The 24,025-nt window shown below is 40.4% G+C and overlaps 1 protein-coding gene across 1 annotated transcript; it reads right to left on the minus strand.

The window, feature by feature from the left end:
• Positions 1–314: 314 nt before the first annotated feature.
• On the minus strand, positions 315–16,156 carry si:ch1073-15f19.2 (T-cell surface protein tactile). The gene is made up of 9 exons (XM_017691408.2): positions 16,022–16,156; positions 13,312–13,662; positions 11,887–12,005; positions 10,682–10,829; positions 10,411–10,526; positions 7,915–8,071; positions 3,891–4,259; positions 888–990; positions 315–792 (listed from the first exon to the last, which is right to left on the minus strand). Exons 1-9 carry the CDS (start codon positions 16,080–16,082, stop codon positions 696–698), a joined length of 1,521 nt encoding a protein of 506 aa, XP_017546897.2. The 5' UTR covers positions 16,083–16,156; the 3' UTR covers positions 315–695.
• Positions 16,157–24,025: the final 7,869 nt, after the last annotated feature.

The following is a 24,025-nucleotide window of genomic DNA, read 5'->3' on the forward strand; positions in this document are numbered from 1 at the left end:
TAAATATTTATATCCATGTTTATAGTGCCTTATTCATTATAACATGTAATCATTGTGTTTATAGACGCTTCCAAACCTAACGTTCTTAGAAAGTGTTACCATAAAATCAGCCAGTCTTTCAGCCCTGCTGTGAAACACTTCATTTCCACAACCAGAAATATGAAATCTTTTGTTGAAAGCTGGAAAAAGTGGTTCATTGTTGGCTGTTTATCAAATTAATGCATAGCTTTAGGATATTTTTTTGTGCCCTGCTAGGCTAAAGTGTTGAAAGCATTGTTTTCATTTTACTACTAAAAAGATCAACAATTTCCATGTTGATGCTCATTTGACCTTTAATTTAATGCAAGGCAAAATGTTAAGACCCAGACAAAGTGTGGGAGTGCTTTGCTTTCAGGGAGTCAAATGGAGTTCATGTTTATAAGTAGTTATATATTACTTATTAATAGATTTTTTATGGAAACTTCTGTGAGAAAAACACACACACACACACACACACACACACACACACACACACACACACACAGAAAAAAAACATTGTGAAATATATTTTGTATAAATTGCAAAAAAGTGAAAAATACATAAATCATTTACAGAAAAGGAGAGTTACATAAAGGTACAGTATAAAAATGTTTTTAGAAGTGGAATAAAATCCTGTCAGTTTGCAGCCAGTCTCTCTGTGTCGGTGCTTCACGTCATCATACTATGATGTCAGTCACAGGTGAGTTCTGACTTCTCACTGATGTGTACTTCACTGGTGGAGGAGGAGGCTTGAACGGGGGAGGCATATCCATTCTGATGAATGAAGAAAGACAGAGGGGGTTTAGAGACCAGACAGACAGACAGACGGAGACAGAGATGACGCACATGCCCTTTGATGTGTCTCTCACCTTTTTTGGATGAGGTACCTCCTGTATAGAAAGCCAATCAGCACCAACAAGAGAACGACGGGGATGAGAACATACACCACGTGCGTCTTATTGCCACTTTGATCTGCAGCAAAGAGAAAGCGAGACAAATGAGTATGTGATGAAGTACATTAGAGATAATAGAAAAATGAAAGACCTCAACACAATTGTTGTCCAAATAAGCCCAAGCATCTCAAACATAGTAACTTTACAGGACAGGGCAAAAGTGTCCTTAACTTTTAATGTAAACAGATTTTATTTTAGATCATTTTGGATCATTTCCATTGGTCCTTTCATCATAACATTTTGAGAAATGTGAAGGAAAGTGTCACGATTGGCCCCTCCCAGTCCTGCCCATGTGCGTTTGTTTTGGTTTTCTAGTCCTGCCCCCTTGTTTCATGACTCCACCCCTGATTGTCTCCACCTGTGTTTGCACCTGTCCCTTGTTACCCTTGTCTTTAAGCCCTGTGTTTTCTCCGGTCTGGTTACTGGTCTTTGTTTGAATCTCTCTTTGCTTTGTTGGTTGCTATACGCTGTGTTGGTTGTGTTGGTTGTACTAGTCTTTGTACTGTTCTGCTTGTTGGATTCTGGTGTCTGTCATGCCTGTCCCCCGATCAATCTGTGTTGGCTCATTGACCCTGGACTGTCTCGACTATGACCCTGGATTTGCCCTTAATAAATCTTGCTTATCTCAGCTTGTGCGTCGTAAAATTACCTCGAAACATACAATCTAAAACACGTTTTCCCCCCATTTTGGTTGCTTACAGAACCTTCAATTGATATTAAAAGGTGTTTTTTAAAGGAAAGGCTTTTTATGAAACCAAAACCAAACACTTTTATGGCAGTGCTTCTTATGCTGTTTTTACTATTACTTCGTTTTTCTAAAATCTGGTAAATTCGTGACAATTAATAGAAAATATATAATAGAAAAAATATTGGTTTGTTTGAATTCAGAAATTCTTACCTGTTTTAAATTCTATTTAAATTCAGAACCACTCTGCGTTTAACCCATCCATGCAGTGAAACACCCACACTAGTGAACACACACTCACAAGGGGGCAGTGAGAACACTTGACCAGAGTAGTGGGCAGCCCTATCCACAGCACCTTGGGAGCAATAGGGGGTTAGGTGCCTTGCTCACTTCAGTCATGTACTGTCAGCTGAAGGGATCAAACTGGCAACCTTCTGGTCACGAGGCTGGTTCCCAAACCTCCAGCCCACAACTGCCCTCCAGTCCTGTCCTGCCTATTTACTTTTTGAAATCTTTATTTTATTATCTTTACTTTATTTACTACATTAAATCCAGATCTATTTCTCACTTATATTCTTGGTTCAATTTATCATTTCTATTATGTTGCATTTAGGGAATAAAGTGTTTTAGTGTCCACATGTATTGAAATCAGAGTCATAAATATAAACGTATAGCTGATATCGAAGTCTCTGGTTTGGTGTGGAGCTTTGTAGAAATGCGTTTCCACCAGAAATGAACTGAACCAGGGTTCACTTGGGCTACGTTCACATTACCAGGTCGAAGTGGCACAAATCCGGTTTTTCGCCATAATGTGACTTAGATCTGATGTTTTCAGGGCGGTGTGGACACAAATCTGATCTTTTCAAATCCAACCTGAGCCACTTTCACATGTGGTCCTAGATCGGATACGTATCGGATTTGTGGCGATGTGACTTTAATGTGACGAGTTGCATAAGTTGGGAGAAGTGAAAGCGGATTTGATCGTCCTGAATGATGTGCAGTCTCTTCCATGTCTTCAGGAAACTGTTGTAGGACAGTAAAACAAGAAGTGATTTGGCCTCAACTGATGAATCAGCTTCAGTGCTTGAAAATAAGCCCTGGACCTTATGAGAACCTTATTTGCATATCATTATCAAAGGGCATGCCCTAGTTTGCGTCATATGCATCCTACATATTTTGGTCATCTTCTGGCCCAGATTAGGCCCAGTTGTGTGGCTCACCTTTGGCTGACTTGTGGCCCTAATCCGGTACGAATGTTGCCCATATCTAGTGACCGGGAGTGGTCCATGGGACAAGTGGGCTGGATAAAAATGGGGGTGGAATCTGGGCCAGAATAATTTTGCCATCTGAAATTACTCTGATCTGTTCCAGCTATGGACCACGTCTTGTAGTCAGCTTCTGGCCCAGATCTGGTCCAGATGTGTGGTTCACTTTTGGCTAAGTTGTGGCCCTAATTTGGTAGATGTGGCCCACATCTAACAACTGGTAGTGGTCCACCCAAGTGACGTTAATCCATATGGCAAGTGGGCCAAATGAAAATCTGGGATGAGGGCCAAATCTGATCCAGGATAATTTTGCTATTTAAGGACATTAAGGACATTCTCATTTATGCAGATGTTTCAATGGTGAGTCAATAAAAGAAAAGTAGCAGCTCATGAGCCAGGGATCATCCTCATAGGCCAACTCTGTGGTCGAGCCGGGCACGCACTGCTCCCCCTACTGGCCAGAGGTTAAAAGTCTTTAAAAATGTGTTAAAATTACTATGATTGAAAAGAAACAAATGTGAAAAGAACAAAATGTAGTTGGGAATGTAGAGTGATGTGATTGTGTGTTGTGAACACTGGTTGCTTGGGTCATAATACTGACCCGTATATGAGAAGCTTCTACTGCTTTAGGTAAGCTCTGTTTTGTATTATTAGGGAGGTAGTTATTTACTGTATCAGTAGTATAAGTCTATAAAGTAAAAGTCTTTGAATGGATTGCAGTGTGGAAAAGTGTGTGTTATCATTCTTATGTTCTATTTTACTGTTATTGCTGACAATTAAACAAATAGAATAAACACGCCAAAAAATAAATTCAATGACTTACACAGTTGACTGCACACAACTCATTTTGACTGCACACAATTTGATGAATAATAGCCAACATGCCTGTTCCAACTTATCCGGCCGAATACTGTATATATTGTAGTGAAGCCCTCAAGTATTGTGATGCCCTATGTAAAGTGTCCCTACCGTTCACACTTTTGACTGTGGTTAAGAAGTTCTCTTCTGTTAAAGGGAATTTGAAGATGGTTGTTCTGGCGTCTGGGTGAACAGGGGTGGATCCTTGTCTTGGGCTGGATGTATCATTCTGACAGCAACTCACAGACCGTGTGCTCCCTTCAGCTGTTGTGTAAAGAGAGCTTGTGGTTGAGCTGTCAGATGCATGTGCCGCTGTGAAGGTTGCATGTGATGTGGTGATGTTTCCAGCAGAGGGAGTAGTGGCGTCGATGTACACTGGCTGTGATGTCATTGTCGAAAACCCCGGCTCTGCTGTTGTCAGAGTTGTGCCTTCTGTGATCTGGGATGTTGTTTCCATAGTAAAGGTGGTGCTCCGGTGTTCTTCATTTTGATGGACAGACAAATGCACAGATGAGTTAATAAATATATGGTGTCACAATAAGTGAAAGCATATCAACAAATGCATTTTTAAAACAGAAAGGTAGCTTTAATTATATTACTTACAGATATGGCACATCACTTTCATATGACAATATGTATTTACCCAAATTATTGGTTTCATTTTGCTATACTATTCAGATATAATGACATATTTCATTGCCTCGCAAGCTGTATAATGTATTACAATCACCCTCGCTTTATGTTCCATATCGGTTACACTCTGGACGTCCAAGATTTCATTTGTTTTGGTGGCAAGAAATGATAAACATGGCAAAATTTTGCATAACAAGACTGTAGGCCCAACAATTTCAAATATACGTCGTGATAAAATATCTCCTCTTCAATCTGTGAGTAGAAATGTGGCATCAATTAAAAGCTTAAACTTCTAGGCCTCTTCCATTGAACCACAAGTGACAAGTAATTAGTGAATTATGTCATGCTCAGTTCTTATTAGAATAAAGCTGGTTTCTGGCATTCAAATTAATTCTGAGATGTGTACATGACCAGGACCATTCACGGTCTCAGTGACCAGCTGTTGTCAGAATAAAGCCTTGTATCTAAAAAATTGTAATTTTACAGGAGAAGGAAAAAACCTGCTTTACTTTTTATGTAAGTCAATGGAACCAGAATTCTTCCCAAGTCATTTTGGGCTGTTTATTTTGGTCCATTCATTGTGAAACTTACACACAGTGTGAAGAGCAACTGGCATCTTCAAGTTAGGTCAAAAACTGAAAAACGACAGCGGCGATATACTTTTCCCTACATGTCACATCAGTGCACAACCAAAATACATTCAAATATTCGCTTTCAAACACACTTTCCAGCTCTGTTCACTAACATCTTTCCCATAAATGTAAATGCAGAAGTCACTTTAGTCACCGTTCCTGTGGAAACACTGTCGATATTTTTGCTCTTGCCATCTTGATCCAAAGATGCTCAGCATTTGTAGGGCCTGTTCACACCTTGCCTCAGTTTCTGGTCATTGGATGGTGTTCGGATTTCGCTCGACTGCATGAAAAGCTGGGGTAAACACCCCAAGACACCTTGTGACTGACTAACGCTCTGATCGCTCAAACCAAATTCACGAGTGGTCAGTAACAGATTTTGACCACGTTTAACACAAATGTAAACAGAATGTGTTTTTGTTGTCTCTTTACATTTATCTAAGAGGACACGCATGTCTTGAGTGCTGAGTGGCACATGAGAAGATAAACAAGGAATTGTAAATGTAGGACACAGGAGACTGCAGTTCCTTCTGGCACGCTGGGCCGACGAAAGCGTCCAGGCCAAGTTTGTTGACTCAGTTTTCTGAATATAAATAAGAACAAATTCTCTACAGAGAACACACGTCTGTACATTTTAATGTCCAGTTACTGTTATTTGCTGAAATGAGCAAATAAGCACATTTTATGTTTTATTATGTTTATTCTTATGTTTATTTTTTACCAATATGCTGCACTCAGCAAATAAATAGAACTTATGCTGAAAAGTGCCATATTTAACTTTGCTACCTGTAGACGACGTTTCACAAAAAACATGTAATTGCATAAATAAACTGGGGGTGTTTAAACCTTTGCATACAAGTATGTATTTGTATGTATATGGTATATCATATATATGGTACTGGGCAAAAGTGTTTGGCCCTTAAGTGCACTGTGTTGGCAGTCAGTGTATTTTTGCTTGTGAAACCTCACACCAGTAGAATAGATGTGAATTGACACAAATACAGTAAAAAGTAATGAGAATATAAAAAAGTAATTGATATGAGCTAGTCTGAAGAACAAAGCTTGGTTCTAGACGTCTCTTGGAGGTCTCTCGCCATCATATATTAAATGATAACTACAGTTAAAACTGAGCTGCCATGAGAGGAATGTAAGTACTACATTGTATGTTAATATTGTTTGTATTGATTCAAATATTAATGTTTTTCTAAGTAAATACTTAATAAACCAAATAAACAGCCTTTTAATTTCTATTTTTTCAGGCGCCTAAAGCTTTAGCTCAGTACTGTTTTATATATATATATATATATGTATATACATTAGGTGAGTCAAAACAGTAAAAAAAAAATGTATTTTATTTTTTATGCTCTCACAAGCCTCCACGATGCGGTGCTGAAGGTGGTGTTTGTTGTGGATTTTCTCAGTATACACAATTTATTTGAGATGACCCCAGAGATAAAAGTCCATAATAAAATAAAAAAATAGAATATATATATATATATATATATATAATCATTATTAATTAATATTCTATACATTTTGTTTATTTTAATATTAACAGTTTTCTCGGTTAATAAACACAAACTACACAAACAAATAGATTTTGAAAATGTGTCTTGGGTGCCTAAGACATTTGCACAGTACTGTATATATATATATATATATATATATATATATATATATAAATACACACACACACACACACACACACACACACACACAGACACGCACACATCTCCTAAGCCACTTCTCCTTTGAGATCTGGAGCCTATCCCAGCAATCACTGGGTGGAATATATAATATATGTATACAGTACCATGTATAGCTTGTCAGTTTGGAATATTGTTTTTCAGCATTTATTCACAGGTTATTCTAATAAGGACTCTTATCATGAAGGTGGGGGGACATGTGTTAGCACAGGAAGAGCTAAGATGAGTAGCAAGTAAACTGTGGCCAACAACACCTGAAGATCAAAGCACCACGACGTGTGAAAGTGGCGTCTCTATTAATAGCAGTGAATCCTGCACTATACATACTTTCACACCATGCATTCACCATTGACCTGTCCCTGTGCCAGAGAAGACTATATGGGCCTAACATTCCTTATAGAAAAACGCTGACGAAATATGATGCACTTATACCTCACCTACCCACCCCCCCGCCCACCCTCCGTGAGGCAAAACGTTTGGGCACCTGTGCTTCAAAATACACTGTCACTGCTCAAGAAACTGTTTATTTATGTTGATTGTTATTTTTCGACGTAAAGGATATTGTGTTTTAATGAATAACCAACCAATAGAAATGCTCCAAATTCACTTGGAATAAAACCTCTTTAACTTGCATTGAAAGTCGAGAATTTGTTGGCCTTCTCTTGTAAAGTTGCTACTTTGGAGAAACGTTTCGATACGCATTGGTAGATATTTCAGCCCCAACACGGGGAGATGTGTGCTGAGATGGATGTTGTGCTGCATTAGCGTTAAGACGACTGTTTACTTTTTTCAAGCTGTTGTCATCATGTGAAGTTGAGTGCTATGGTGCATTCATCTGTCCCCTTGCTTAAGAGGCTTAAAAAAGATTTGAGCTGGGCTGAGGTTCTTTCGCCTCTGTATTACAGGCGAGAGGTCAGGAAGTGTATGTCTCTGCATCAACTTTAAAACAAACCACAGTGAGGTCAGAGGAGCATGCAGACGCTGATGACCTAGAACAACAAGCAAACAGCCAATAAGCTGGGTTTCCTAAGGGTATTTAAAGGAAAATAACTGACAGAGCGTAGCCGGAGATAAAGGTCTAAACGTCTTGTTTCAGATTTACGAATTCGGCCTTATCAGAGTGACGCCTCATTCAGTCATTCAGCAACATTTTCATGCCCTCACCAGCATACGTCCTGTTGACTACAGTGACCGCAAAATCTTTCCGTCTCTGGAGGCGGCTTTGGTTTGTTGCATGGACGATCAGAGAGTACATCCCAGAGGAGCCAGGATTCACTAGCCACAGGCTTAAAGTGGCTTGGTGGGACACTGTCACGTTCCCCTGTGAGAAGAAAACACAATCCATGTAAAAGGCCTTCCGACTGGCCGTTTCAAATTTGCTGACTATTTTCAGGGAACACTGGCAATGTGCCCAGGAGATAGTGTGCAAGTCTTAGGCTTGTATCTACAACAGTTTTTTAGATAGAAAGGCTTTAAAAGGTGCGCATGGCTTTGGATTTTGCCATAAAATGTGCGCTTCAGGAAAAGAGGCAGTCTTAAGGCAGGCCTACACTGCGATTTTAGCCTGTTTTTAAGCCCGATTTGGTCGGAGCTGACTGAATTTTATGGTCGGGCCTAATTACAGCTTCATCGGCCGTCGTTTGCCGTGCAGTGCGAGAGGAACGATGCCCGATGAACTGTCCAAACGAGCTTCAAGTGAGCAGTCAGATGATCGGATGTTTTTCTGACATGTCAGAAATTTTGGCTGCGTGTCTCACAGGCTGAGTCGCCTCACAAACCGATTTCTCAAATTCGCACCCAAAATCACAACCACTGCTCCTACAAGGGTGCCAAGAAGTCCACATTTGCAGAAACTCTGTTTCACTGAGTTGAATTACGAGGTATAAATAAATACAGTGATGTTTTGGTCTGTGTAGCACAAGTCCATTAAATTCTGGCTTTGGTCCATTGGTCACTGGGTTTGCACACCGTGTAATTAGACCTCTGCATTTAACCCATCCGTGCAGTGAAACACCCACACACATGCACACTAGTGAACACACACACTAGGGGGCAGTGAGCACACTTGCCTGGAGCAGTGGGCAGCCCTATCCACGGCGCCCGGGGAGCAGTTGGGGGTTAGGCGTCTTGCTCAAGGGCACTTCAGTCATGGACTGTCAGACAAGGGGATCGAGCCAGCGACCTTCCAGTCACAGGGCTGGTTCTCTAACCTCCCGCCCACTGTTTGTCCAGCACAGGGCTGTGCACACATGGCTGAACCTCAGAAGGCTATTTATTAGTCATGCGATGCACTTTCTGGGTGCAGGAGCAACTATTTTAATATGTGGTGCTCTATGTATGGAGCTGGGAGTTGCTTCAAATGTCATAGCCTATGTTTTGATCAAGACATCGGCGGCGCAGCATGTTGTTTTGAATGAAACAGGTTTATTGGAAATTGTAGACAGAGCTGACTGTAGGGGCTGCGTTTCACGTGCGGTGTGAGCAGATAAATCGCCGGCTTTTGTCTGTACGCGATGGGCAATTCAAACATACAGTGTGAGTTTTCAGCACAGAACAAGATTTCTGAAAATCGCACAGTGTAGGCCTGGCTTTAGTCATGACTATAAACTATTACTGATAGATGGATGAAACTATCAGGGATTATTCTTTGGTTTAAGATGTGCTTAGCTACCAGAACAGGAGACACAGACAGGCACATTTGCAATTTTATTGCAATTTCACTACAACACATTTAGCCCTCAATATACAGTAGCCACACTCATGTACATCAGATCTTTGGTATTCATTAGTCATTTCATAGTACTCGTTTATGAATTAATCTTAAAAAAATAAAGGTTTCGTGTCAAGTCCTTAAAAAAAATGTAAACCGTATTATACGTATATTTCTGATGTGTGCTGCTACTGTCTGACAAGGTCTAGTGATGCTGCTTACATGCATCTTTGGCATCACACTCCACTGGAGAATTGTTCAAATATACTGACAACTGTCATAAACTAGATTATGTAATAAACCAAAAGGTTAACTTACTCAAGTTAGACATAAAATTCTGCTTAGAGCTTTTTCCATCAGTGACAATATAGTATAGTATGGTATAGTGTGGTATATAATCCAGGTCCAAAAAGTAAAATCCCACCCCAGGATTTTGTTCCAACTGCTTGACTTCTTTAATTTGCTCAAACCAGCAGTAAAGGTGTTCCGGCAGTTAGAACAAAATCCTGGGGAGGGTTTTTACCTTTTGGACCTGGATTACCCACCTCTATAGTATAGTGTAGTGTAGTATAGTATAGTATAGTATAGTATAGATTATATAACCTTTACTTTCATTTATTATTTTTTAATTTATATAGTGCCTTTTCCACACTTAGTGTCATTTTACAATTACAGTTGTAAACAACTAACAATGAACAATTACAAATTACAAAATTAATGCTTCGTTCTATGGTGCAAATTATTGCCACGCCCACATTGGAAAGCCCTGTATCTTAGAAACTAATCTAGATACCAACATTCAAGGCTAAAAGGCTTTAATGTCTTGGGCACAGTGGCATTAGTTTCTGAAAGTGCTTCAGGAACATTTTCTGAAGGCCGGTGATTTGAGGAAGTTCTCCAATATACATTAAATGTTTTTAGCTGCCTTCATTGCTGAGATTGTGAATTACCTTATTCCAGATGTACCGTAAGGGGTTTGAAGACCTCGCCTCACACGTTATTGTCAGATTTGTTCCCGTCTCAGTCTGGATCTGGCTGCTGGAATTACACTCAATGCTGTCAAGAACTGTTTGGGAATGAGAAAAGCAGCATATTTATTTCTATGATTTTCATCATTTATAAGACACAAGTCTTTGTTCAGTTTGGCCCTGATTCACTCTGATAGTGAAGCTTGTGGAAATAAATGTAACCGAAGACACTGTGTGGCTGTGTGATACTCACAGTCCACGGTCAGATGCACAGACGCTGTGAGGCTTTGTAAGTGTTGGTTTGATGAGGTCCAGAGGGGACGACAGATCAGGTCACTGTAGTGGCGAGTGACATTCGGTATTGTGAAATGTCCACTCTGACTCTCCAGTGTGAAAGTGCTCTGCGGTGAGGAAAAGCAAGGAAGGCGTTGGATGAAATGCTCTCAGGTTCATGCAGATGGTGACACAGTCTTGAAAATAAAAGAAAGGGCACAGTGGAAGAAGAACCACCCTGGGTCTCTCAACCTTTCAGCAGACTCTTCTTTAATGGACCGCTTATGTAAATGAAACGTGTGAAAAGCGGTTGTAAAGTGTAGCTCCTTGTTTGTGAGGTCCCCTTGTGGCCATTCTCAGTACATGTGAACTCTTACTCTGATTTCTTTCAGATTTCTCAGTCTGAGCATGTGCGAAAAACAGGCAGCGGTACCGGAAATAAGCGAGCAGCGTCACCGCGAGACGCAGCAAAAGACTTTTGGAACGACGCTAAAACCAAATTTGTGCTTGACGAAATGAAGGATTTAAATATTCTTCATCTATGTTCAGATTTTTAGGTAAAGATTTTACATTATGTTTCGGGCTCATCGTCTTCTGTGAGTTTATAGGCTGGCTGCAAAGCAGAAATCTGTTTACGATGTCCGAGTGACGTGGACCTGTTGTTTCCCCATTATCTGATTGCCCAAGTGCATGTAAACATGTTAATCGGATTACTGACAAAATCTGATTTTATCGGACTATAAAGTGCATGTAAAGCCCTCCGTATTGTAAAATGCCGTGACTCTGTGTTAAGCTGCTAGCCAGCAATGAGGGGAGAAGAACCCCCTGCAGTGCTGAGATCAAATGGACAAATGAACTGCAGTTTCTTGATATCAATACACACAATAAAAACACCTTCATGAATGTAGACTTGCTTATTGCTCACCTATAAATATGGAAATCCAGAGTCTGGTTTTATGAATCATACACATTTCCACTGAAATATATTACATCACCACTACTGAAGAAAAAAAAAAAACATTGTTCAGGGATTTCCTCAGAAAAAGAGGAAATGGCATTTTATGGCTACGGTGGAAATGGGTTAGAAGATCTCATGACATGATCTCATGACGTTTCAAGTGAGGAACCACTTCATTTTTAAGGATGTAAGCTGGTGCTTTCTGACTGCTGTTCTTATTTACTCACCTGTAAAGACATCACTCTGTAAAGGTCAGCTGGAGGATGACTGGCACATGTGATGTTCACTTCATCCCCCTCCACCACAGACCTGACTGGGGGCTCTACTTGTGCTGTGATCCTAGGCACTGGGCCGAAAATCAAGACAAAATAGGACTTAACATGATGTTCAGGTGGAGATATTTGCTCCAAAAGCACTTATTTGACTGCCTTCAATGAAGTATGAACTCTTCTGAGTCTGATTCATGAATCTTTCATATGACTCAAAAAGAAGCAGAGATTTGAGTGCAAATGATGGATCAGCTTCAGTGCATAAAATCCTAGCCAGCCTTCCACATTTGCATATCATTTGCATGAAACAGCCTAATTGATGCAGGTGTTTCAGTAGGGAGCCAGTAAAATGACAGCATTAAGCAGCTTGTGAGCCAATGGCTGTGCTTGTAGGTGGAGTTTAAGGTAAAGTGCAGTTCTCCCCTACTGACCAAATTTGGTGGTGCTAAAATTACAGCAGTTGTAAAGAATAAAATGTGAAAACATCTCAGTTTTTTTAAGACAGTGGAATAATAACAGATTTAAATGGAGATTACTTCAGTGCATGTTTTTCATTTTTAGTTTTACATGCCAGACAGTTGGTGAAATTTGCTTGCCCACTTTATCGTATTTGAGTCTAATATTGATGAATAAGAGCAACAGAACATCATTATCTACAGTTCAGTATTGACAGATTTTCTTTCCTATTGGGATTCGTCTTCCCCCTCAACCCCTCAACCCTCATTAACCTTAACCCTTGTGTGGTGTTGGGATCTGTGGGACGCATTTTCAATGTTTGCCAAAAGATAAAATGATTGATTTTCTATTATTTCAGCCTCAGATTCTTGGTCTTTGCTCATTTTCTGTGAAGAACATCTAAAATAACCCATTTTCAGAGCTTCACTCTGTTCACCCCCCACACATTTATAATACACATGTGGTGCTGGGCTGAACCCACGGGGAGTAAAAGTGTTGAGGTTCTGTGTCCTTCACTCAGTTCTCCTCCTACACGGCCTGCTGCTAGTGTGAGTGTGCGTCTGTGTGTGTATGTGTTTGTGTGTGTGGACAACATGGACAGGCTGCTAACTGGCTACAGCTGCTAAAGGAGAACCCCACGCTGGACACTTGTGCTATTTTAAGCATCTAATGTTTTTAGATAAATTGTTATGACTGTATTGATACAAAAATCAACAATGCGGTGGGTCCAGCAGACCACTGAGTAACAAGCACATCAACCACACGAGGGTTAAAGTTGTATCAATCAGCATCTTCTTTGAGACTTACTGAATGCGATCATTAGAGTGATGCATTGAATTATGGGGCCACAAGAATTAATGTTGTTTAATTCTGCATAAAAACATGCAGACATGAATGAGGAATTAATCACATGCATTGTGGATTTACCTGTGACTTGCACTTTTGTGGCCTTTTTGGAGGATCCGTACGGAAAGGAGCTGATCTCACAGACATAGTTTCCATTGTCCTTCTCCGTAACTCCAAGCAAATGCAAGATGGAGCCTTGTAGTCTTGAGTTTGTTTTTCTCACCAGCTGCAGTGTGACATTCGCTGAATAGTGAGGTTGAAATAGAGGATTAAACACCACAAGTTTTTCATCTCCTCTTTCTCCCTCTCTATGCCATTCCAACTGGTTGATGCTGACTTTTTCCTCTTCTGACACGATGCAGGGCAGGCTGATGTTCTGCCCTACTGTTGCATTCACTGATTCCTTATATTGTATCTGGAGGCTTCGGGCTCCTGTTGATCAGTTCAAAGAGCACGAGTCAGAGATTCAGATAGAGATTCAGGTGATAAAGATAAGCAGAAAGAAGAACATTGAAGCAAAACTGTACAAACTCTGTGTATGTGTGTGTGTGTGTATATGTGTATATATGTATATATGGGCGGCACGGTGGCGTGTTGGGTAGCGCTGTTGCCTCACAGCAAGGAGGGCCTGGGTTCGATTCCCCGGCGAGGTGACCAGGGTCCTCTCTTTATGGAGTTCTCCCTGTGTCTGTGTGGGTTTCCTCCAGGTTTTCCGGTTTCCTCCCACAGTCCAAAGACATGCAGTCAGGCCAATTGGACGTGCTAAATTGCCCCTGGGTGTGAGTGTGTGAGTGACTGCCCTGTGATGGACTGGCGACCTGTCCAGGGTGTATCCTGCCTTCCACCTGATGACCGCTGGGGTAGGCTCCAGCACCCCCTCGTGGGTGGATATATATATATATACTAATTGTCACGATTGGCCCCTCCCAGTCCTGTACGTGTTTGTGTTTTGATGTTCCATGTGTGTTCGCTTTGTTATCCGTAGTCCTGCCCCTTGTTTTGTAACTCTGCCCATGATTGTTTTCACCTGTCCCTCGTTTTCCCTTTGTTACTTAAGCCCTGTGTTTGACCGTTGTGTTTGCTGGTCTTTGTATCGGCCTTTGTTTGATGTATTGGTCTATGTTTGCTCGTCGTGTTTGTACTGTTTTTACCATTGCATCCTGTTTAGTATTTATCCTGTCATGTCTGAGCCCCAATCTCTCCGTGTTGGCTTTTTAACCCTGGACCGCTTTGACCATGACCCTGGATCTGCCCTGAATAAAAGTCGCTTACCTCCACACATGCGTCCGCTACCTCGCTCTGTGTTACACTAATAAGAGCTAGAAAACCTGTTTTCACAAGCCTTTAACAAGAGCATAAAAGCATTAGGAGAACCTTTCCCACTTGAAACACACTTTAAAAAATGAGAAATCAGCTCAGCTTAAAATTAAGTGGTAACTGATGACACTGCTTTTCTTGAGATGACTCAACTTCTGGACATTGGAGTTCACCCAGCTCAAATTTCTTGTTTTTTTCAAAACTCCCTTTCTAGGTTCTAGGCTTAAGAAGAAAAGCACAGTTTCCTCAGTACAGTGTTAGAAATAAAGGTTCTGTGCTGGTACATTTTTTGTTCTTCAAGGTACAAACAATGTAAATGTTCCCTCAGAGATACAGCAGTGGCTTTAAGGTCTGATTGTCAACATTAAAGAAGTTTTTCCAGGTGAAAAGCTGGTATTTGTTCCTTTTCATAACCGAACGTTTTAAAATAGAGCAGTAGAATAAAAGCCTGGAGGCGAGGCGGGGCGGGGTGTTTGGAGTCAGTCCAGCTTAGAACAGATCATTTCAGTGGATTATGGTTCAGTTATGTTCCCAGACTAAAGGGGCTGAGATGTTGAAGGTTCCACCCCAGTGACAAGAGGGGCACTGACCCAGAGACAGTTTAGTACCTTTATTTCTGAGAGTGAAGCGGGGACTCTTTCCATCACACAGTCCCACCCAGTATTTTCCCATCTTGGCCTTCTGTGGACGCTTGTGGGAACACAAGAGGTTAAACTCACAATCTCCTGATGTTGAGGTGAATTCCTAGACCATTTCATTACTTTTCAAAGTTAAAACAATATTTATAAATATCACGTACAGTATATTAAACATTTTGGACCCAGATATCTAATTTCAGGAGCTTGTGAGTGGAGCAGTGGACAAAGCATTCACCCCCAACACCAGAAGGTTGTGAGTTTAAACCCCAGTGATGCCAGCTGTCCCAAACTGGGAGCCCAAACTGGTGTGATTGTGTGTTGGACACATTCCCAGCTAGTGGGGAAAATTTATATAAAATAAATTCTATACTTTTCACCTAACAGAACTGAACGTATAAGTTAGGAGAATGTTTGACGTTTAACTTGAGCTCTTGTGTCCTTAAAGTCGAGGTAAATCAAAAGTTGAGGTAAATCAACAAAAGCTGTGTAATTAGTTACCTTCTAATTTTCGTTTGAGCTGACTTTTTACTTGTACTTACAAAATCTGAATTCAGCACAGCAAACCACAGACTAGCATCTACCACACGGCACCCAAGAGATTTCGGCAAAACTGATTTGGTCTTTTTGGTAACGCCTGAAAACAATCAAAATCTCTTCATAGCAGAATAAAGATGAGATATAAACTCATAAACCATTAATACTACGAGGTCTTGTTAATATTAACAGGGCACTCCCCACATTAACCACTCAAGAGGCTAGTTTCTCAGTCAGTGAGGAAAAGCAGAATGGACTTATTGATGCTTTGGAAAAGTAAGAATAATTGAAATCCTGCTCACCTTGAACGACGCATACGAAAATCACAAAGCTGGTAGCGATCTCTGTCACGAGCGAAGCCATTTCTATAGGCACAAAAGTTGGTTTGCAGAAAGAACAGAAAATGAAACGTGGCACAGGAAGCGGCCTTCACCACACGAGAGACAGGAACAAGATACATGCAAGAACTGCAAACCTGCAGCAGCTTCTTTCCTCTCAATGATTAAACCAGATACTAACTTCACAGAATCCTGAACATACAACCCACCTGTGAGCCTTTAACTCGTTCACTCTTACACTCCTTAAAAAGGATGCCTCATTCAGGGTTCTTTAGCAAGCACAATGGCTCTAAACTCAACCATGAACACTCAGAGAACCATTTGCGTGGTGAAATGGTTCTTCAGGTTGATGGAGAATGTGTTGTGTATGGTTCTACATATGAGCTTTTTTGATAAGGGTTCTATGTAGGACCAAATATGGCTCTTCTGTTGTTACAAGCTTGACAACATAACAGTAGCAGAACTTGTTTTGGTGTTATATGAAACCCTCTTCAAAAAGGTTCTATATAGAACCATGAACAACATGTTCTCCATCAATGTAAAGAACAATTTCACCATGCAAAGAAAAGAAATTTAAGCATGAAAATGGTTCTTTAAGTGCTCATGGTTCATTGTAAACTCTTGTTGCTGTGATGTGCTAAATGTGGCGTGGTAAACTCGCCTGTGGCCTCATCTAATGGCAGCATTTGTAGCTCCAAAATGTGTTCAGCAGGTGCCTTAAGAGATACCTCCCCAAGACAGACCCTGGCTTTTGAACTTTATACTGGTAACAATCTAGATGGTCTTTTTTGTTTTGCACTGTATAATGTTGAGAGGCCAGCACAACTTAAAATGATGTTGTAATTGATTTGCATGGCTTTTCATGGTGAGTCAAGTGAGACAGGGTTATGTGGAGTCAGTACAACTTAGAAAATATCGTTTCAGTGGATTATGGTACAATTATGTTCACTAACTGAAGGTACTGAGATGTACCCTTGAGGGTCCCACCCCAGTGACAACAGGGCCCCAGTGCCAGTCTACTACCTTAGCCTGAGAGAGTACAAATGTAGAAAAGGTTGTGTCAGAAGGTCAGATGTCATATTGTCTTTATGTCTGATTTGACACTTGACTGTGTTTATCAATCAATCAATCAACCTTTATTTTGACTCTGAAGTACATTGAGGGCAACCCTCATTTTCAATGTAGCCGAGCATTTACAAAAACAGGGATTGACACGACAAAGAAAATAATAACTATATTTAATCATTTTAAATGAAAAGAAAATTTAAAATAACAGTGAATAGAAGATAAAAGTAGATAAAAATAGAACCTGAGATTTAAATGATAAGAAATTAAGATCAAAAGTAGAAAAGAAATTAGTAAGGTAATAATACAATATCACAAATTAAAAAAGTAATGATAAAAAAAAAACTTAAAATGAGAGGAAATAAATAAATTAAAAAAAAGAGATAAAGAACTAAGGAGAACAAAAATAAAAGTTACGAATAAATATGATTAAGTAAAACAGGTGCAGGCTCTCTGTAGGTGGTTTGATATTAAAAGTTTAAAATGACTGAGTGACGCCAGTGAGCTGAGTTTTAGTGTGTCCTGTAGTGAATTCCAGCTGGTGCTGTGACTAAAAGCAGAAACTCTTGGTACCTGGCAGCTGATCCAATTACTAGAGCGAGTCTGATAATTACTGTTATTTGTATTCATCAGTGAAGTGATATATTCTGGCGAATGACCGGAGAGAGTCTTATAAATAAAAATCAACCAGTGTGTTTCCCTTCATTTACATTTACATTTACAGCATTTAGCAGACGCTCTTATCCAGAGCGACTTACCGTTAAAGAGGGCCACCCACCTTTGGCATACAGCTCACAGTGGTGAGTTCTGTACGGATCTCCAGTGATGAACCTCAGGGCAGAGCGATACACTTAGATATTTTAAAAGGGAGAAATACATCTTTTTGGTTTTACTGGGTCTTTTTGTCTACTTTGCTGATGTGTCTTTGTCTAAAGCACCACTGTGTCCCACAAACAGTCATAACCTCATTCTGCTGTATTTGACTTTGGTTTCCTGACACAAAGTGCTTAGTGTGACAAAGTGAAACCACACATAGACATACAGAGAAGAACAAAGGAACAGAGGCCTACTTTCCTATAAATCTAAAAACAAATCGCTTATACTCAGTAAAAGCTTGACTTCAGAAATATCATTTTCCAGAAAAAGCGAACAACTGCTTATGACCGATCACGTTCTCTGTTGCCAGGCTGGAGAAGTGTATACATCACTGACAAAAATCCCATTTAACCTCTTAGAAACTGTCTGCTAAATTCTGACAAGCTGCCGTTGCTAGATGGCATCTGTAGCATTTGTGCTAACCGAGCATTGAATACACACTGTCATTGGTGTGAAACACTGCTCTTACGAAGCACCAAAAGCTACGTGCCTGCTAACAGCGCCCCCTTGTGGAGGCCTTTTAGCATGCTAAAGGTGAAGTGAGTGAGTTAATATACTACACTACAAGCCTGGACTATGTTTCATAGCTAATCAAATGTAGTCAGCTTAGAAACATCAATGATTAATTAAACTTTAAAAGCTTGCCTAACTTCATAACAGTTGCTACAAAAGAATGCATTGGTGGGTGTAGCATGTATTGGTCAATTTTTATGTTGAGGTAGCAAAGTCTGTATGTATTGTATCTACACTGTTTGATTGGTTAGAAATGTTGCATTATTAAACTAAATTTATACTGTAATGCTGGGAGCGAGGAGGCAAACTCATACGCTGAGGTTTTATTTTGGGCAAATCCAGGGTCGTGGTCGATACAGTCCAGGTTCAGGTAGCCAACACGAAGAGCAGGAGGGACAGACATGACAAGGAACACAGAAGTCCAAACACTTAACAAAACACTTTGAAAAGAACAAGCAAAACATCTAACGAGGGTTCACAAGACACAGGTGGAAAACAGGTGGAAACAAACAAGGGGCAGAACAGGTAGGAAAGCAAAAAAAGAAGCACATGGACAGGACTAAAAGGTAAACAAAAGCACATGGGGAGACTGGGAGGGGCTAATCATGACACATACAGTGATTTCTGGCCAAGATTAGACTATTCTTATTACAAAACAAACAAAAAGTAGAGACAGTTTGTGAAATACTTTTAAAAACAGAAAGCAGTGATTAGTAAATTCGGTTTGACCTGTTTTCAGTTGAATACCAAAGCATAATTTAATGCTTTACCTTATGAAGGTTTTTTCTGTAAATATGATATGGTAAATGTAATGCCTGCAACATGTTTGCCGCACTGTTACATCACCTTTCCTTTTAACAGCACCTAATAACCAATGTTATTTCTCTACCATTCTTCTGTCCTTCCGTTATGCAAGACTTCAGCTGTGCAGCCATATGAGGTGTTTGTTGTCATAATGCAACACACGTGCCACTGGAGACCGGTCTGGACCGCAGGTAGGCCAGTCTAGCACCTGCATTCTGATTACACAGCCAAGCAGTTGTAACACATGCATAATGTAACTTGGTGTTGTCAGGACGTAATAGGCATGGATGAATGGACCAAACTTAATGATGAATGGACCAAACCAAATGGCCCAAGATTACTTGGGGGGAAAAAAAGTCTGGTTCCACTGACTTACACTAAAAGTAAAGTATGTTTTTTTCCTTCTCCTGTAAAGTGACCATTTTGAAGATCGACAACAGCGACATGTTACTCAAAAATGTTTTACCCATGCCATGGACACAAATACACCCCCATTACATAACAGATCTTGCATCAGTCCATTTCAGATGAGCTCAAGCTCAAAGAAATCACCAGCGTTTCTGGGCATGGGTGACATATCGCTTCCTTAACCTGTATTTTTTTCCACTCAGCCCTAACCAATGTTTATTGGGCATTCAGTTGTGGTTTTGGGCCTTACTCTTTATGGACATTTCTGCAGAATCCCTGACTCTTTTGACAATTTTGTGCACTTGTAATGATTGCCTACATGTATTGTACTACTGCGCATGCGCGAGGGAGTTATAGCCCCTCCGTGCAAGATGGTGAGCTGCTGTAGCCCAGCCGCCGGTCTGCTGTAACTATCTTCTGAGTTATCTGGACAGTGATGGTGAGATAAGTGGGTGACCTATCATTAAATACGTCTTCTACCCCGCACGGAGTGTATTCCTGTCTGTGTGCCTCCAAAGAAGCCAGGAATCCTTGCCATCTCTTCTACCACTCGTCCCCCCTTTTTTCACCATTACACACTGTAGGGCGTGAAATGCCGATAATACTTAAGATTACAAAAGTTCAAAAGATAAAACATCTTGTCTTTGGACTATTTTCAATTAAAAACAAGTCAAATTTACAAATTACGGCTTTCGGTTTTTATTCATATCGCATTCACATTTTTACAGTTGAGGTTTGTAAGCATGGATTTTATACATTGAGAAAAGTGCAGGCAGTTCTTTTTATCCCCATCCATTAACTTTAATTTAAACTGCATTTAAAGTTTCAAAGCCCCGCAGACGCTAAGTATCGTTGTTATGGATATTAAATGAGCAGCATAAACTTATGCACAATTGCAAGAGAGTCCCAGGTGGCTGCAGATAAATCCACGGTGATCGTCCTTTATTGGATTGAGAATGCTGTCAGTTGGCCGTGTCTAAACGATGTGTGACGAGGAATTGAGCAGAGGAGCGCTGTGAGTTTTAGTTGGACAAAGACGAACCTTTCTTGTGCTGCTTTTGATGAGATTTATGCTGATAGATGTTCCTTGACAGCAGGATCACAGAGAGCATTAGTGAGGCCTGTTGTGTGCTGCATGGGGATCTCGTTCACTATTCTGAATGGCATTAAATCGCCTCCTGCTGTGTGTTTATTTATGCCGTCGCAGCACCCTGTGCCAGCTACGCCTGAAGCACGTACCGCGTAAACTAGGAGAAGTTTGTGTTCCCTCCAACGCCTTGCTGATTGCCTTGAGCCATCTGAGCCACGCTGACTAATTTATTTGTGCATCTTGAATATGGATTACACAAGTAAATGGAGAGCAAATCAAATGACTCAAGGTAATCGCATTCCCCAGACCACTGGCGTAGGCTGAATTTGCATTTTGCCACGCTAAAATAAGTGTAGAATCGGTTAATGGCAAATATTTATACAGTGCATGAGCTACTGGTTTGATGCGGTTCTTTTTATTGCAAATTAGTGAGGAGAAGAAAGTTGGATCATAGTTTTCACAGTTTCATAGGTGCACTCTGAAATGTGTTAATTACCAGCATACTTTTTGTATTATCAGTCAGGCCACAATGCATATTTTCTCATTCAGACAAAAAACGAGTTTTCCGTAAGCCAAATAACTTATTTTATTAATACGAAGCAAAGCAAAATGACAGCTTAATTTAAATATGATGGATTGATTAAAATGATCAAAGATTTCAGAGCAATAAAAGCAAAATTCTTCAACAGTCCAAAAACTCCCAACTTCAAATCAACTTCTGACCTTTTAAATTTTTTAAAGTGCATACCTCCGGCACTCAGACTTCAAAAAAGCCGCCCCTACCGAAGACATCTTTTGTGTTTGAAAATCTCTGCAAAATGTCTGGCTAAGTTAAAGGTAACACAGTATGGAAAGTTTTTGCATATTTCAGTGGTTGAGGTCATTCAGAGTGGTTTGATGTGAAACGGTTCATTGTAGAGAAGCTTAGAGGCTCAGAATTCTTTACAGTGGTGACGATGGGAACCGGAGGTCATGCTGTCTACGTTTCAAATAGAGTTTTTACATAGTACTATGAAAAAGTCAGACCATACTTTATATACCACCCCAATTCCCCAAAAGTTGGGACACTGTGTAAAATGTAAATAAATGTAAATAAAAACAGATTGCAATGATTTACAAATCTCATAGACCCATATTTTATTCACAATAGAACATACAACACACGTCAGATGTTGAAAATGAGACATTTTACCATTTCATGAAAAACATTAACAAAGAACTCGATGGCAGCAATACGTCTCAAGAAAGTTGAACAGGGGCAAAAAAAGGCGGGTAAGTGGTCCTAACGTTAAAAAAAAAAAAACACAGCTGGAGTAGCAATTTGCAACTAACTCACAAGACTGGATATAAAAAGAGCATTTTAGAGAAGCAGGGTGTCTCAGAAACAAAGATGGGCTCACCAATCTGGGAAAAACGAAAAATTGTGGAGTCTAAAATTTGCCAATGGAAAATGTCAATGTAAAATTGCAAAGACTTTGTAAATCCCACCATCTACCGTACATAATATCATCAAAAGAGAGAGAATCTGGAGAAATCCCTGTACACAAGAGACAGTCAGTATTGAATGCTCATGACCTTTGGGCCCTCTGCATTAAAACACAGGCATGGTTCTGTACTGGAAGTCACTGCATTGGGCTCAGGACTTCCAGAAATCAGTGCGTGTGAACACAGTTCACCCTGCAATCCACACATGCAAGTTAAAGCTGTGTCATGCAAAGAAGAAACCATGTGTCAACATGATGCAAAAACCTTGGGCCAAAGCTCATTTAAAATAGACTGAAGTGAAATGGAAAACTGTTCTGTGGTCAGATGAATCAAAATTTGACATTCTTCTTGGAAGTTTCGACTGCGGACCCAAGAGGCGAGGCACCATCCAGCTTGTTATCAGAGCACAGTCCAGAAGCATCTCTGATGGTCTGGAGTTGCATTAGTGCCTATGGCTTGGGCAGCTTACACATCTGGAAAGGTTCTATGCTGAACAGTATATAGAGGTTTTAGAACAACATGCGCTCCCATCCAGACAGCATCTCTTTAAGGGAAGGCCTCACATATTTCAGCAAGACAATAAACCACATACTGCTTCCATCACAGCAGCATGGCTTCACAGAAGAAGAGTTCAGGTGCTGAACTGGCCGCCTGCCGTCCAGACCTTTCACCAACAGACAACATTTGGTGCGTCATGAAATGAAAACTCCGGCAAAGACCCGGGACTGTTGAGCAGCTAGAATCCTACATCAGACAAGAATGGGACAACATTCCTCTCCCACAACTCCAGCAGTTGGTCTCCTCACTTCCCAGACGTTTACAGACTGTTGTTAAAGCAGTGGGGATGCTCTACAGGGGTAGACATGGCCCTGTCCCAACTTTTTTAAGATGTGTTGCTGCCATCAAGATCTAAATGAGTTCATATTTTTCATGAAATGCTGAAATGTCTCACTTTCAACATCTGATATGTGTTCGATATTCTATTGTGAATAAAATATGGGTCTGTGAGATTTGCCAATCTACATATGCATTCTGTTTGTGTAGTCTATTGTAGTCTATTGTGTAGCGTCCCAACTTTTTGGAAGTTGGCTTTTTCACATAACAGCCAACAAGGTCTTTTTTTCGGGAAATATTTCTGAGGACATTAGATGTAAGACGGTCAACCTGCATAATGAAGGAAAAAAGTTCCAAAACTGGACTGCTAAAAAATAAAAAAATATAGAAATCAAAGCAACAGAGAAAATGAGATGCCTAACAACCATGCAAGACCAGGTAGACCACCAAAAAGCTTTCTTTGAGATCTTTGAGATCTTTGGCATTGTTCTCAGAATGACCACCCCAGAGTTCAGGCTTGAATTCAAGGCTTGTGCGCTATAATGGCCGTTTTTGACTGGACATTAAATACATAAATGGTGGTCTCAGATTTCTGCACTGTATGAAATATTAATAATAAACAGCAGTAAAGCAGAAAATTAAAATGACACACTACATGCTGTTCTTAAGATTTCTATTTTGAGAGAAAATCTTGGAGGTCTTTCATTTTAGCTTGTAGGGTCAGCACTTGGTCAGCCACTCGTGGCGCACCCCTGGGCAATTTGGGTTTAATGAAGTGTTTGGCTCAAGGGCATGGCTGCAGTAGCAAAGGCATCTTGTCTGTGTTTGTGTCCACAGCCTTGGTCTTGGGCTCATGTCCACTGACCACTTGACCACCAGCTAAGTACACAAGC

Source organism: Pygocentrus nattereri, chromosome 18 (assembly GCF_015220715.1).
Source record: "Pygocentrus nattereri isolate fPygNat1 chromosome 18, fPygNat1.pri, whole genome shotgun sequence".
NCBI lineage: Eukaryota > Metazoa > Chordata > Actinopteri > Characiformes > Serrasalmidae > Pygocentrus > Pygocentrus nattereri.